General features: G+C 43.2%; 1 protein-coding gene and 1 long non-coding RNA gene across 5 annotated transcripts; one reads left to right on the forward strand and one right to left on the reverse strand.

The window, feature by feature from the left end:
• The first annotated feature begins 1,656 nt into the window (after positions 1-1,656).
• Positions 1,657-14,231, forward strand: EXOC3L1 (exocyst complex component 3 like 1). Of its 4 annotated transcripts, none has more exons than XM_042438734.1 (14): positions 1,657-2,129; positions 2,224-2,325; positions 3,705-3,865; positions 5,743-5,962; positions 6,192-6,867; positions 7,199-7,316; positions 8,825-8,950; positions 9,113-9,213; positions 10,322-10,432; positions 10,536-10,677; positions 11,277-11,402; positions 12,071-12,226; positions 12,650-12,774; positions 13,963-14,231. In XM_042438734.1, exons 1-14 carry the CDS (start codon positions 2,087-2,089, stop codon positions 14,147-14,149), a joined length of 2,394 nt encoding a protein of 797 aa, XP_042294668.1. In that variant the 5' UTR covers positions 1,657-2,086; the 3' UTR covers positions 14,150-14,231. The 4 variants fall into 4 exon arrangements, with proteins under 4 accessions (XP_042294668.1, XP_042294669.1, XP_042294670.1 ...); XM_042438735.1 differs by having other exon boundaries at positions 11,292-11,402; XM_042438736.1 differs by lacking the exon at positions 2,224-2,325.
• On the reverse strand, positions 8,948-15,746 carry LOC121914932. Its single transcript, XR_006100608.1, has 4 exons — positions 15,284-15,746; positions 12,113-12,223; positions 10,507-10,696; positions 8,948-9,234 (listed from the first exon to the last, which is right to left on the reverse strand). It is a non-coding gene; the product is annotated as an uncharacterized LOC121914932 (long non-coding RNA).
• Positions 15,747-16,135: the final 389 nt, after the last annotated feature.

Genomic DNA, 16,135 nt, shown 5'->3' on the forward strand with positions numbered 1-16,135 from the left:
TTTTTTCTGTACCTGAACTATTCGGCAGCTAGATTCAGATATAGCTTTTATGTACTGTATATATAGATGAAAAACATTAGTAAACTTTTGTTTGAACTACAAGCTACTTGTGTTGTTGTGATTTTTGGAGTCAGCCTCAATTCTTAGGGAAGTATAATTAGACAAAGGCACATTTATGCTACTCTGCGGATGTAAAGCTAGACTCTAATAGGCTTGGCTTTGATATCTTTGGTATTTTAATTGTTTCCTTATCAAGGGCTGAAGCGTTGGGGAAATTAAATTACCCTGCAGTATAATACATATACTGTACAGTTGGCTCTTGCCAACCACGGGTTTGCCATCTATGGATCTCGGCATCCGTGGATGGCCCTGCGGCCCCTGCCCCATTCAATCCAATGGTGGTGCATGCATGCAGCTGCGCCACTATGCCATGTGCATAGTTGAAACCAACATGACTTGAAGTCCCACAGTTTTTGGCATCCGTGGAGGTCCAGGACAGAAGCCCCATAGATACAAAGGGCTGAGTGTACTATAGCACACACTGTAGTTGCCACAAATTACTCCCCTGTCTAAAGTCTACAGTGGGACCTTGTTATTTGTTGGGGTTTGGCTCCAGGATCCTCTGGATAACAAAATCCATGGATGCTCAAGTCCCATTAAATATAATGTTAGAGCAAAATGGTGTCCCTTATATAAAATAGAAAATCAAGATTTGCTATTTGGAATTTATACTTTCTTGGAATATTTGATGCTTGAATCTGTGGATAAAACAATCCGTGGATAAGGAGGGCCAACTATATTGCTTTTCACCTATGCTATATATTATTTGTTCTCTTCTGTTTCGGCCTTGTCATGTCTTTTGGTTATCTCTGTGCTCAGACACAAGATTGCTTCCTGCTGATTTGGGAATCTGTAGTTGCAAATTGATCTGGAGGTGGGGGTCAAGTAGGGCTGGTTATCTTACTGGATAGCAAAAGCCGTAGTCCATTGTAACTGCTGTGTTGTTCCAAGCTGAGCCACAATCCACTGTGAAAATATCTTGTAATGCAGTGCTGGGTGTGAACTGAATTTGTGTAGACTCCAAAATCCTTGGGAGTTGTGTCAGCATATCCTCTCCACATACAGTACAGACAGTAATAACCACATAGGATTGGCCAAATGAAATAAAAACTATCTGATCAATATGTGTCCCTCAGTGCTCCAGCAAATCATTGTGGGAGGCACATGGTTTAAACTGAACCAAACTATGCTCATGAGCGGTGATAGCCTAAAGACATTTTGCTATTTGAGGCAGAATAGGAAATGGTACTTACTATCCATCCACCTAAGGCAAAGTGCGTAGTGCACAAAGCAGAGGCTTCAACCACACTGTAGAAATAATCCAGTTTGACACCACTTTAACTGCCATGGATCATATGTTGTCTTGTTAAACCAGGTGTCCCCTATCCTATATCTATGCATTTAATTTTTTTCTGCCAAAGTGCAGTCAGTACCTTACATTTCTCCCAGTATAAGTTCATTTTATTAGTTTTGGCCCAGCTTTCTAATCTATTGAGGCCATTTTGAATTTTGATCCTCTCCTCCAAGGTATTAGCTACTCCACCTAATTTGGTGTCATCTGCAAATTTGATAAGAATACCATAGCATTGAGCCAGGGCAGTCAAAGCAGTGTTATTTCTGCAGTGTAATGGAGCCCTAACTTGTATGTTCTTTCTCCTTACTGTAATTACTTTTGCCGTCTTCACCACACACTGATGTTGCTTGGCCACACATGTCTCTATTTTCATCTGGGAAATGTTGGCATGTCTATGTATGGTACAGACATGTGCCAACAGGTGTGCACACACACACACACACACACACTGCATTGTTCTGGGCCGGTTTCCTCTGCATTCCTAAATAATAAAAGCATCCAGCACATTTCCCGTTTCCCTTGCCCTCCCATTCCTGCATCCTGAGTATATCTGCAGTATTTGCACAACAAGCCCCTGAGGAACTGTGAGTAGTATCCTTGGCAGAAATAGCTATTCCTTGGCTCTGCTTGGCCCAGCCCTAAGCTCTGGATTTGTGCGCTGCAATTGAAGCAATGGGCATGTCTGCTGAGGAGGATGATCCCACCAGCCCCAAAGGTAATAGAAATGCAACCAGACCCCAACTGTTTAGTGAAGGGGGGGATGTCCCATGATGTGAACACTGAGTAAAGCATGCCTCCCATCTATGTAGCTCTTCCCCCTACTCTCCATACCCTTTGGGAAGAAGTAACTTCCTACTGCACTCTGACTCTGTGCTATGGAATTCTTATCAAATCTGCAAATTACATCCCAGGTAAGAAAAACAGTTTTAAACAAACCCTTTTTCCCTCTCTCTCCCTCTCACTACAATCTGTGTTCAGATTTCAGCTACTGCAATGTTCCGGATATTGCAACCTTGTCAATTAAAGGAGAAGGTAGCAAGCAGTCTGAAAGAGATGATTTGCGTGTGGTAGTTATGAACTGGTCTTTTTGGAAATAAACTTGTCCTAAGAAGCTTGGAGGGGATTAAAGCGACTTGGGGGGAACCAGCAGGTATTAAAAAGAGGTTCAGTTATGACCCTAAAGGTGCAAATGTGGGTCTCTGTGGGCAGCAGGAGCTGGCTGGCTGGGTGAAACAACACTCCTGGGCCTTCCTATTTTTTAGGGCTTAATTTCAGCCTGCCACATGAAAGACCATTTTCTTTCATTTTCTGGCACTGAACTCACAGCAACAGAGGTCGGAGAATTTGCAGGTCCACAGTCATGAAGGGTCCCTATGAGAGAGGGTTCATTCAGCCTTACCTCTCTAGGGTTTATTTATCAGGGTCTTCTGTGAGAAACAGACAACAAATATGGCTGGACAATTCTGCTGAGCCATGGTTGGAAGATACCACAAGGGCCATCCAGTCCAACCCCCTGCCATGCAAAATTAAAATTATACCTTCAAATTACAATATCATACACACTACCTGCATGTATTTACACATACCTAATGAAGATCTGGTTAAAATGTGACGTTTTAAAAGAAATTTTTAAAATATTTTTTTAAAAAAATGAAAAATTTTAAATTTTAATATTAAAACAAATTCTGGGCCCTCTCCTTTCTCCTTCCATTGAGCTTCACTCTACTCTTAACATCTCTTAAAGCATTTTAAAGGGGAGCAGATGAATGCCACAGACCATTTCTACCAGAAGGTAGGTGTTTGAGGAGCAGTGGTGCCAACCCCCCTTATGGTGTCACCTGGTGCGACCTGCACCCTCCGCAACCCCCTAATGATGCCACTGTTTTTAAATAACTAAAATGTGTCTTCCAGGAATCCAAATGAAACCACTCTGATAGCCTTGGCTGAAGAGCAGGGTATAAATATATTATTATTATTATTATTATTATTATTATTATTATTATTATATGCATGAAACAAAACACCCTCCATCTCTCTCACGCATAGAGCTTCCTGTTTTCCTAATGAAGTCAGCCTGTCTTCCAATGCTGGGCCGTTGTGCCTCCGAGCACCAAAGATTTCCCCTCCAGCAAAATGCTGGTTGCTTCTGCCTGCATCTTTTCTTGACTAAATCAGGCCCTGGCAGTCACATCCTGTTTGCTTCCTACATATCAGGAAAACAGATGGGATGGAAAAGGTATTCCTGTCTGGTTAAAGATGTACTGGTTGACTTTTCTTTTCTCTGGCTCAGATGGAGAATGGCCTGAAATGGGAAAGGCTGAAAAATTAGCAAGAGGAGCTGCCTTAAAATGGGCATCTGGAGTGTTTTACAGAGCAAACAAATTGGAGGGCCTTGAGCAGTATCGGGTCCGGGAGATGCAGCGCAACAGCTCCATCCAGTCTCGCATAAAGGTGAGTGGCCACAGCATGAACCCCTCTCCCAAAACATCTAGGGTTGACTCTGAACAAGGCACTGATGTTTAAAAACACAAGCCCTCTCAGTATATTCTTGTTCTCCAGTCATGGTCTTCCTCTGGCTATTAACTTACCTATTGATTTAGTCTTGTTTTTATACTATCATTCAAGGAATACTCCCAGAGGTTTGCATTCAAGGAAAGTACAAAAGCAATTGAAAATAGAACAAAAACCAAAACCAGATCCAAGTAGTCATTTCTTTATAAGATTTTAAATGTTAAAAATTTTAAAAGGAAAAAGGCAGGGTTAGAAGTGTATCCAAAGGCTTTGAAAAAACACACAGGTACTTCCTTGATGCCACAAGTGCGGTGACATGAGTGCCGGATGGATCTTTCTGTGGATAGTATTCCACAGTTAGGGCACTATCGCTAAGAAAGTTTACTCTCAAATTACCACTGGCATTGGTTCCACTACAGAAGTTTTTAATGCCTCTTCTAGATGTAATTGGACTACAATGTCCATCAGTCCTAACCGGCATAGCTATTTGTGGGGGACCATGGGAGTCTAACAGCATATGCAGGGCCACATTTTCTGCAATCCTCTCTTAACACAGAAGCAGACATATTTGGCAGTAGGCTATCTTTGAATCACCCCAATCCTAAATTATGAAGGGCATTAAAAGTCAAATATAAATAAGGAACTGAAAGCAAGTAGCCAAGCAGCAAACAGAAAGGAGACAAGCTTCGTGTGCTCTAAGATGGTCAACTGTTATCCAGTGTTTATTCAGTGTTTAAAAAGCCCAATCTGCCAATTCTGTCCTCCTGGACTCGCCTCAACTTCCTCCAGGGGCATCACTGTGGAGGTTTGAGAAATACAGATTACACCAGGTGAAACCCTGAAGTGGGATGTCTGTCTGAAATCCCCCCCTGCTGCCATTGCTCCCGGCTGCCAGCCAGGGCACTTCTGCAAAAGTGGGGAGGATGCTGCCATTGCAGAGCTTTGCTACGCCTTTCCAGGCCTGGCTGAGTGGGTGAAGGAGGCTGTGGGAAGGAAGGGCAGTCTGCTGTCTCAACCACCTGGCCAGCCAGCCACCCAGTTCTTTCCAGGACTAGCTTTCCTGGTCTTGCTGAGTAGTCAAGGCAGCGATAGGAAAGGGGAATCAGGGCAGTCCACAGCCACCTAGGCCTTTCCAGGTCTGGCCAGGGGATAAGTCTACTGCTGCTGCTGCCAACCCACAACAGGTGATGCCAACCCTCCTTCTTTTCCTAGGCTACAAGCAATGCAGAGGATGCCAGATAAGCCTGCTGGAGCCTCCTCTTGCTCCTACTGCTACTGCTGCTCTATCACCCTCTTTTGCCATCATGGCATTGCCACTGGAACCTTGCCCACCACTCAAAAACTGAACACGATATCCAGAATACAGGGGGCAGGGCCCAGGGACTGGAGGTTTCAGGCAGAGGCCAAAGCTCTGGGGCCTTAGGTCAGAGCCGGGCTGCCCATGATGATTAGGAGCAAGAGAGTTGTAGGCTTCTTTTATTCTCCCAGAATATCAGACTAGAAATGTCTTTCGCCTCATCCAGCAAGGCTGAATTTCATTTATATAACCAGAACCAGTTTACAGAAGGCTTGCCATTTTTTATGATAACCTCACCACAAATGAGAATAGGAACCTTTCTGGCCTGTTCTTTCCTCCTCTTATCGGTCCCATTTTGTAGTCCACTTTCATAAAGCCCGCTGGTTAAATCCCACCATTTTAAGCAAGTGCACCCCATGTCTAGGCTGCAGGCTTGAGTTTTGAAAGACCCAGTCTTTTTTGCTGCCTGAGAAGTGTTCTTGACCTCTTCACAACAGTAAAACTTTGTTCTCTCCCTTAGTCAACTGTCCAGTCATATTTGGAGGGGGTGAGCATGGGCTTGGAGCAGCTACATTCAGCCATCACAGATATCCTGCAAGTGCAGAAAGAGCTGGGGAGCGTACGACAGGACTTGACATCCAGTGTCAGCTCTTTTCAGACTCTGCAAAGGATCCAGGAGATGGTGGTAGAGCATGCCCAGCTGAGTTCAGTTGTCCAGACATTGCCCAAGCTTTTCTCAGGTGAGAGCCTTCTGTGTGGCCACATCCAGGTTCTCTGGAACTTCATATCTGGTACATAAATCCTGAGGAGCTTTCTTGGCTGAGTGGGAACTAAAATTTGGGTCTTCTTCGCAGTTGTAGTCCAGCTCTGTAACCCATACACCACAATGTCTCTCTTTTCTCCTTCTCTAGGTTAGGCTTTTGAAATCCTAAATCTCTTCTGCCTTTTTCTCTCCACCTCTTGCAATAGTACATCGGCTACTTTCTGAGACTTTTGAGCTTCTGCAGAATAAGCATCTCCTGGAGGCCCACACCAGACTCATGGACCTGGAGAACTTACGGGATGACATCCTTTCCCAGCTGCATAATCACAACCTGCTTAGCCCTTTACATCTGGCCAGTTTGGAGTCCTACTTTGGGGGTCTATTGGAACTGAATGATGCCCTGGCCCAGCATTTGTGGCACATTGTAGGCCACAGCACAAAGTTGGTGTCTGAAGACCCTGCTCTCTTTGTATCTGCTGTGAGAATTATTGAGCGAGAAGAGAACATTGATGGTGCCCTGCTACTAAGAACCCAGCCTCCTGACCTCCTCCCTCCTGGGCGCCCAAAGTGCTGGAGACAGAAGTTCTTTCGAGTGATCCAGGACTCCATCGTGGCTGCACACTTCCAGGCTGTGCCAAGCAGTACCCTAGGCCGTCATCTCACTAGGCATTTAGCATCCTTACAGAGCAACATCCTGGCAGAGCTGCATATTGTGAAAGATCTGATGGTCCAGTGCTGCCCACCTCACTATAACATCCTCATGGCCTTCACTACTATGTATCACCAAAGCCTTGCCAAACACCTGGATCACATTCTCACTTGGGATCTGGACAAGCAGGAGATCTTTGCTCTTCTCCACTGGGCAGTCCATGTTTACCCTAGGTCAGTATCCATGTTTACCCTATATCAGTAGCACAGCTGGTGATTGCAGTCCATAAGGGACGAGCATAAGGGAAGGGTTGGACTGGATGGCCCTTGTGGTCTCTTCCAACTCCATGATTCTAACTAAGCTTGGCTACTCTGCTCCAGTTCCCTGCTGTGCATCCTACCTGGCCAGCATTGTTCTGTATGCCTGAGTAAAATAAATACTGAGTTTGTATACTGTACGTACACAAAATTTTACTGTTGGTATAGTTGAACAATCAGGCATCCTGTGGGAGCTTGTTGGAAACTTCTGTATGTGTTGGTCTCAACTCTTCTTGTGGTTTTACAGCTCAGAAATGATGGCTCACCCAGATCTTCTCCCTGAAGTGGACACTTCAGTGTTAGGCCCTTTACTTCCATTGGAAAGAATAAAATATCTGGAGGAAACCTATCTGGAGAAAGTACAGGTGAGTGGGTGGACCAGGGTTAAGATACTACAAATCAGAATGGCTATACTTCTTGAATGGAGTAGAAATGTAGATGCTTTATGTGTGTGCTCATTTGAAACTCTCTAAAGTTTTTCCATACTGAAGTCGAAGACTTTCATGGCCTGCATCCATGGGTGGGTTTTTTGGGCTATGTGGCCATGTTCTAGAAGAGTTTGTTTCTGATGTTTCTCCAGCATCTGTGGCTGGTATCTTCAGAGAATGCTGGCATGGAAGTGAGTGGTGCATATACACACTGTATGACCCTCTGTGATTTCCATGTTGATCTGTGTATTGTTCTGTTGTTGAATGGCAAGGCCTCAGGGCGGAAGGACATGCAAAGAGGATTTGTATCTGTTTAATTAGAGATCCATTGTTTGCTGACCCTGGGTGGTTCCCACCTGCATTTGATGGGTCCTCCAGGACTGATAGCCAGACCCTGCCAAGCTTAAGCAGTTGGACAGCTTTGGCAGGAAAGAGAAAGTCCTTAAGGTTGGCAGGGCTTGGCTACCAGTCCTGGAGGACACTAAGATCAGAACCCAGCAAATGCAGGTGGGAAATAGGTTATGCATTCCCTCCACATCACCTATTTCTTTGTGCAAATGGGTTCCCCTACCTAAAGGTTTGATTTGAGGTGAGGGCAAACCCAGCTGCCAAAGCTGTGTAATGTGCAGTTCTATGCAGTTTGCCTTCTAGTTTTGAAAGAGAAATATTGTCTTTCCTTTTGGCCAGCTCCCATTAACCTCAGAAAGCATAGCTCTTTGTCAAAGATGATGGTGGTTGGAGTCCAACAACATGTGGCCACAAGAAGCTTTCCCAGCCCTGCTGTAGTACCCTCATTGTCTCTTTGTAGCAGTAGATAGAGGAGAGAACAGAGACAAGAAATGGTGAGATCACAGCAAGGCCAGGAGTGGCAGGGGGAAACACACACTAATAATAATAATAATAATAATAATAATAATAATAATAATAATAATAATAATAATAATACATTTTATTTATATACCGCTATTCCACAATGTTCATAGCGGTGTACAGTAAAAAAATTGCAATGCAATACAAAATACAATGTGACAGTTAAAGGAGGGAGAAGTCTCATCCTTCAGGCAGTCCCTGATGTTGCTGGGTTTGCCTGATCGCTCCCTCTGAGGCCGAGATGACAGTTAGAAGAGGGAGGAGCTTCTTCCTTCAGGCAGTCCCTGATGTTGCTGGGTCTACCTGATCGCTCCCTCTGAGGCCAAGATGACAGTTGAGGAGGGAGGGGCCTCTTCCTTCAGGCAGTCCCTGATGGAGCTGGGTCTGCCTGATCGTTCCCTCTGAGGCCAAGATGACAGTTTGCACATGACTACTGACTCTCTGCTAGTATTTATCTAGAAACTTGGTAAATGAATTTAGAGTTAATTTGTTGAGTTGCTTGTGATCTTTGGGTGGTCCTTAGACTTCACTTAAGAGGAGCAGCATTGCCCTGTAACCCTGTTTTGTCCTTCTAGGCCAGTATTGCTGAATGGATGCAAAAGACCCTGGAGATGGAGTTTAAAGAATGGTTCAGCGAAGAGGAACCAGAATCAGACTATCAAGGCTGCTTTCAGACCAGTCTGCCAAATATTATTATGAAGGTCAGAACAAGTCTAATAGGAGAGGAGGCCCCATCCCACAGTATAGAAGGAGAGCTATCAAATTTCTACACAATATAGTCTTTAAGATTCAGGAACAAGACTCGGGAACAAGTCTGACCTCATTCACACAAATGCTTTTCTTTCTTTTCTGTCTTATCTCAGATGCTGGATGAAAACATCCGGGTAGCATCCATCATCTCTGATACTCTCCGGGAAAAGATGTGCAACATGACTCTGAAGGAGCTGGAGATCTTTCTGGGCAGGTCAGTTCTTCCCATGTATTCCTATTTCAGAATGAAGGGTCAGAGTCAGGAAAGGACAGTGCTTAAAAGTACCTGGTTACAAATAACTATGTACTTATAATTAGTTTGTTTCCCAGTTGCTAAGGTATAATAATATTACATTATAATTGTAACTGAACAAGAGAGAACAGCACTCTCTTTGCAGCGTAACTATAACATTCATTTGATATCTACAGAGGTCCAGAGCCTGGAATGTTGCATTTAAAAAGGAACTAAATACTTTAATAATTGCTCTGTTCACCCAACAAGCTACTTATTACAGAAAGATAATTTACTGACATACTTGTTATTAACAAGTCACTGTTAGTATTATACTGTTGAGGAAAAATGATCTTTAGTGGCCCATGCAGATATTGCACTTTTAAAACAGAAAAACATGTAAATTTGATTTTAGAGCAACCCTTCCCAGCTGCAGCATGAGGTGCCCACTCTTGTGACCTTTCCAATCCCAAGAGTCCATGATCTTCTCTCACATCAGTAAAACTTCATTTATAAAATAAAGGTTACTCAGCGTCAATATCCCAGTTTCATATAAGACAAGGTTTTAAGGACATCAATGCAGGTGAGAAACAGGAATTATTTTCCAGAGATCTCATCCTTGAATTTTGAGAGCAAAGTAATCCTAATTTCTGCAAATAGTTTTACAAGATTGCCAATTCCTATAATCTGTCAAACCATTGAGAACTTTTCTGTCACAAAGGCAATCACTGTCAGAATGTTATGTCTTATATGTTTCTTTGTACCCTCTACTGCACTGGCTGTAAACCAGCCTTCTTTTAAATATGCTGACCAAATAGGTTGAATGGAGTTGTGTTTACTCAGTATAATTTCAATCTATCATATTCACACATTCCCTTTAGCAAGTTGTCAACTCACAACCTAGTCCACATTTACCCTGGCACCAGTAGTTCCACCTTTGTAGCCATGTGTTAAAGGAGGATCAGTTGCAAGCTTGGCGTATGGTGCAGATGTAGTTACACATAATCCCCCTGCCATTCAGCATGGCTTCAATCACAATACACCACAGAACTACTGCATGGGTTTTGACAACTATTATACTTCTCTACAGCCTGTATGAGGATCTGGTGAAATTTGGCATGGAGCACCAACAAGAGCCCACTGCATCCAAATGCTATGCACCATACTTGCTGTCAACTCTCAACAACTGTCTGGCCCTCAGGTATTTGCAAAGGCTGTGATGATATCCATCCTGCACTCAGACTCTCATTGCTAGAATATCTGCCACAAACTTACTTCCTCACTGTTTTTCTTTCCATTGGCAGCACCTCCATCCCAGCTCTGTATACAGATGGGGCATCATCACTTGAGCCTACAAAGGTGCCGCCGTCCTTGGACATAGCCCTGGAGAAAGCCCAAAAGAAGGCTTGTCGGATGCTACTGGAGGAGATGCTGGTAGATCTGAAGGTATACAACTGCTGGGAACCTGGTACAGCATAGGGAATATGAAGCAGGAATTCCAATCAATATGATAAAGTGAAAGCTAGCATGGTGTAGTGATTCACTCATTGCACTATGACTCGGGAGATCAGGTTTCAATTCCCTGCTTGGCCATGGAAATCCACTGAGTGATCTTGGGCAAGTTATATACCCTTAGTCCCAGAAAACCCTATGATAGGGTTGCTGTAATTCGGAAATGACATGAAGCCACACAACATGAGCAGCAGCAATGGTGTAAAGTATCTTTCACAGCCATCTTAAGCTTGAGCGATGGGCTGGCCAAAGTCTGGGATGCTAAGAGCATATTACATGCCAACCATGTTTTGGTAAAACTAGATTTTGAATAGGCCTTCTTGGGCTGTGTATTTGCATACTCCTTTCTACATATTTCTTTTCTGGGTTTATAATAATGTTATATTTATATAACTGAGTTTATGCCATTTTCGGTGAGGTTTGTCATGTATTTTATTGCAGCTTTTTAAGCCATTAAAAGTGTTTATCTGGGAAGGAGGATATAAGATGTATGTTTTTAAAAAGGATTTGCTCATTAAGTTGTTTTATCTCAGCCTCTGTTCATACAGCTACCATCCCGTCAGTGGTTGTCTGATGGAACCCAGCTGATGAGCAGCATATGTGAGGTGATAGACAAGCATGCAAATCGCTTCTGCCGAACTCAAGAACCACTCAGCACAGTAAGATCTCTCCACAGCTGGGGATAGCATGGGGTCAACATTGGCAGGTGCTTGCAAGAAGAGGGCCAATTACTTATCCCATCCATTATTTTTCAGATATCCTTAATTAAGAAGGCTCTTACAGACACAATGTATACTTAAAAGTGTTCTCCATGTGTAGCTTATTCCCAAGTAAATACACATAGGATAGATGACAGTGAGCCTTATTGTTCCTGGGAGGGCTCATTGTCAATGTCTTAATCCTCAATACTTGATGTCTTATTGATTGATCATTTAGTACACTTCAGAATAGGGCTGGGATGGGCTGGGCATTCCTCAGTTTCCCAACAGGATTGAATTTGGAACCTCCAACCCCTTCAGAAACTTGTGCACAAAATGACACATTTTGTTCCCAGCACAACATAAATGCCACAGTTTGTGAGAACTGCACAGAGGTTTGAGAAACTGCACAATTTTGACATAAAAATCTGTGCTCACAGTCTTTTCATGTACTGCTTTTACTTACAATATTTGAATGTTTCATAAATTAAATGATATGAAAGAAACTGAGGCTGAGTGAACCTGTAGTCGTTTCCATTTTGCATGCATGACACGTTTCTGTCTGAGCATAGTGTCTGATTAAGAATAACCAGAACAACCATGCCTTGTTTTTTCTCCTTGGTGTCTAGTACCTTCTGTCAGAGACAGAGCATCTGGTCAGAAGCCAGTACCTCAGGGCCTTATTGCAGAAACGGATGGTGTGCCGGCACAGTGAGGAGAGGAGGCAAATGGCCAGGCGGATGTTGCAGGATGCCTCTCAGTTCAAGGAGCTCTTCTGTAACCTGGTGAGAAGGCAAAAACTATCATGGCTTCTCATACATAGCCCTGGTGATCACTGAGGAAAGGCCATCTGACTTTACTGGCCAATCAGCAAGTAAATGTTTCATATTTATGCAAGGAAACACATGTACAAGGGATTTCCCAGCTCAGTGCAGCATTGATAAATCACATTCCTTTTAAAACGAGTTAGCTATGTTATACCAACCTAATTCATCAGTATGTCCACAGTTGTTAGTAACTTCAACAAAGCTTTTACTTTGGTTGTAAGACTTTTTTGGATTACAGTGACCATGTTGGCTGGGGGACTGTGAGAGTTGCAGTTAAGAAAACATAACTTTTCCAAACTGATATACAGTCCTAACAGCCAAAGGACCAGAAGACTGTATGTTTATTGCATTGTTTAAACTTCCTTCTGCTTCCTTTCCCAGGGCTTGAAGGAGAACAAGCAGACCTTCAAAGTAATTGCTGATCTTCAGGAGCTCATTTGTCTCAAAGATCACAGCATCCTTAGCTTGGAAGTGCTGGGATTTGTATTAAAATATCCTGATGTCAGGTAAGGCATCTAGACCTTGCAAGATCTAGCATTTGTCATCTTGCACTAGCGTTCCCCAGTTATCAGATCTGCATTTTGCCACTCATAGAACAGGATTCTACATACTGTAATTGTGTGAGCATAACAGTTCTGCATACAGAATGTAGCTACACCTCACCTGTCATCAGTCTCAGAACTCAAAAGTGGTGCTATGATATCCCCCACTCGAAGGCCCATTATGTGGCTATGAAGAGCAGGGTGAGGATAGGGAATCAGAGAAACATTTAGGTTTGTCAGCCAAATGCAGACCAAAGACATCCACTGGGGGCCTCCAGCGGACTCAGGAGATGATGTCACTGGTCTGTATCTAGCTATCTCCTCATAGTCAGATGCTTTCCCAATACTTTCTGCTCTCCACCAGCAATGAAATGACAGTTGGGGGAGCTATCACAGTAAAACAGTGGGTCCTGGGGATGCTTTGGCCATTGGGAAAGGAGGAAGAGAATGCCAATAGCCATGTTTAAGTATCTGAAGGGATGTCATTTTGAGGAGGAGCAAGCTTGCTTTTGGGTGCTCCAGAGACTAGGACACAGTGCAATGGATTCAAACTACAGGAAAAGATTCCACCTAAAGATTAGGAAGAACTTCCTGACAGTAAGAGCTGTTTGACAGTGAAATACGCTGACTTGGAATGTGCTGGAGTCTCTTCTTTTGGTAGTTTTTAAACAGAGGTTGAATGGTCATCTATTGGGAGTGGTTTGGTTGTGTCTTTCTGCATGGCAGGGAGTTGGACTAGATGGTTCTTGTGGTCTCTTCCAACTCTATGATTCTATTATTCTCTTCTTTCCCATCAGGATGGTAAAAAGGTCATTCCAGAGAGACTGTATTTCTATTGATCTGAACATTATTTTGCAGAACTGGCCTAAAAGAGGGCCAATTTTACCATTAAGCAGAGCAAGGCAACTGCTTCTGGTTTGCAGAAGCTGAGATGCTACAATTGCAGTCCCTTCACTTGTCAAGTATTATAGCTATGTTATAGTAATTTGAAGGAGATAGAGGGTGCTATTTTTATTGTCAGTCTCACATATGTGGAATGTGGGAGGGAGTCATGTTGTCCTTCACCTCTGACTGCGTAATGTGTTGGGACAGTCCTAGAAACAAGAAACCAAGGGAAAGGTGTAATCAATTTTCCTCCTGTCATTTTTCCAGCGATGATCACATTTCCATGCTCCTAGATTTGCGTGGAGACATCTCTAAAGAAGTCCGTAATAACGTGCTAGAGATCATGGCACAGAATCCTCAAGTCCTTCCTGAGAACTATGAGCACGTTTTTAGCCACATCTTGGTTTCTCCTCCAGAGCCACTCTTCTGTCTTGGCAAGTCCAAATGTGCCTGACATTGTCTAGTTGAGGCTGTCAGACTGCCAACCAGGTTCTCTCTACAGCTGTGGCTTCATCCTAATCTTGCAGGCCCTCGGACACAGCACTTGAGTGAAAGTGTGCTGTTTTGAATTGTTTTTGTTTGTGTAGAAACCAGATAGAAAACAACTCATTTTTATCCCCACTGCAGTGGTTCAAAACACACTGTGCCTGTGTGTGTTACGGAGGCTTATGGTGTGTTCATTTGATACTCTGTGCTCTCTGCATTCACAAGTGCTTTATACTATTTCAGTATTCTATGAAAGATTATGCAAAGGAGTGATTGCCTGCTGTCTACAATTGGATTGGATTTTCTTCTATGGCTGTGGCATCAATACAGTGCATTCACAAATGTATTGTTCCTCAATGCTAGTGAATTCTGTATATATCTGTGTATGTATACACACACACACACACACACACACACACACACACACACACACTCTTACACTTGTGACAGGGAAGCTGTTTGATGTTGCATGTATGTGTGTATATGTATCTGTGCATTCAAGCTGACTAGCTTATAGCAACCCCATCAAAGGGCTTTCTTGGCAAGATTTATTCAGAAGATGTTTGCCTTTGCAAACTCTGAGGCTGAGAGAGTGTAATTTGTCCAAGCTCATCCAGTGGATTTCCATGGCTGAGCAGGGATTTAAACTCCAGTCTCCCAGAGTCCTAGTCTAATATTCAAACCACTGCACCTTACTAGCTCAAGTGTTGTTAGTACCTTGTAGCATTTGGGAAAAAAGACAGCAGAAAGCTCACTTGCTGCCTGTCTCTCCTAGACTGCCTCTTGTTTATTGTACTGGTATTATAAATAGGCAAGATAATAGACTACTGTTGTAATGAAAATGTTCCCAATCATGCAGACTATAAAACATAAAAAACCTCTTTCTCAGTTCTAGAGCATATCTACACTACAAACCTAGTTAGGTATTAAGCTGGTTAGGCAATCATGCACCAGAATTCTATATAAGTCTGTTTTTATTGTTGTTATATATCTCCCGGTCAACTCTGACTTATGGCAACTTTCTCATAGGGTTTTCTTGATAAGATTTATTCAGAGAGTGTTTGCTGGTGCCCTCTCCTAAAGCTGAGATAGGTTGACTTACCCAAGGTAACCCACTGGGTTTCCTGGCTGAGCAAACTATAGGTCTCTTGAAGTTCTAGTTCAACATCAGGGCTACTCAAAGTGTTGGTCTCTGGACTGGTGTCAAACTACAAGCCATCAGGTGCCAGTCTCTGGATAGTTCTCAGGAAAGAAAGAAACAATTGCACCAATGAGCACAAATAAAATGCAGATCCCTGGCACGTTGAGTGTGATTCCCCTATAGCAGATAGCTTTAGAAGCACTACATTATACCACACTGGCTCTATCTCCTTACAAAGACCATATGAAGTGGAAGCAACGCTGCTTTACCAATCATCCTGGCTGAGTTAATGCTTGCACCCAAAAAGATTCCATGGCTTGAAAATAGTAGCAAATATATAAATTCCAAAAGGAAACCTTGAATTTGCCATTTAATAGAAGAGGCACCATTTTCCTATGCCATTCTATTTAATGGGAATTGAACATCCACAGATTTTTGCTATCCACGGTGGGGGGGGGGTGTTCTTGAAACCAAGGGACCACTGTACCTTAATTCCTTTCATTTTTTTATCCCTTAGGGACCCTTGCAGGTCACAAAAAATATCCTAAGGGGGTCACATCCTGCCCTTGGGCCACACTTTTTCCACCCCGATGTAGACAAACTATTGCCTAATTCAGCCCTTGATCCTTTCCTTAAATAGACTGAACTTTGAGGGGGGAAAGTTCTGAATGCTGTTTCTCTTTTTCAGCCCTAACCCTTAAGCTGTTATGGGAAACAGGTGCACCTGCCCACAACGCAAGGCTAAATTTGGTTTGCTGCTATTATCAGTTCAACCCCTTCAGAGACAAGAGGGGAAAGCAAGTCCAGCTGCCA

The sequence above is a fragment of the Sceloporus undulatus genome, chromosome 8, assembly GCF_019175285.1.
Source record: "Sceloporus undulatus isolate JIND9_A2432 ecotype Alabama chromosome 8, SceUnd_v1.1, whole genome shotgun sequence".
NCBI classification, from domain to species: domain Eukaryota; kingdom Metazoa; phylum Chordata; class Lepidosauria; order Squamata; family Phrynosomatidae; genus Sceloporus; species Sceloporus undulatus.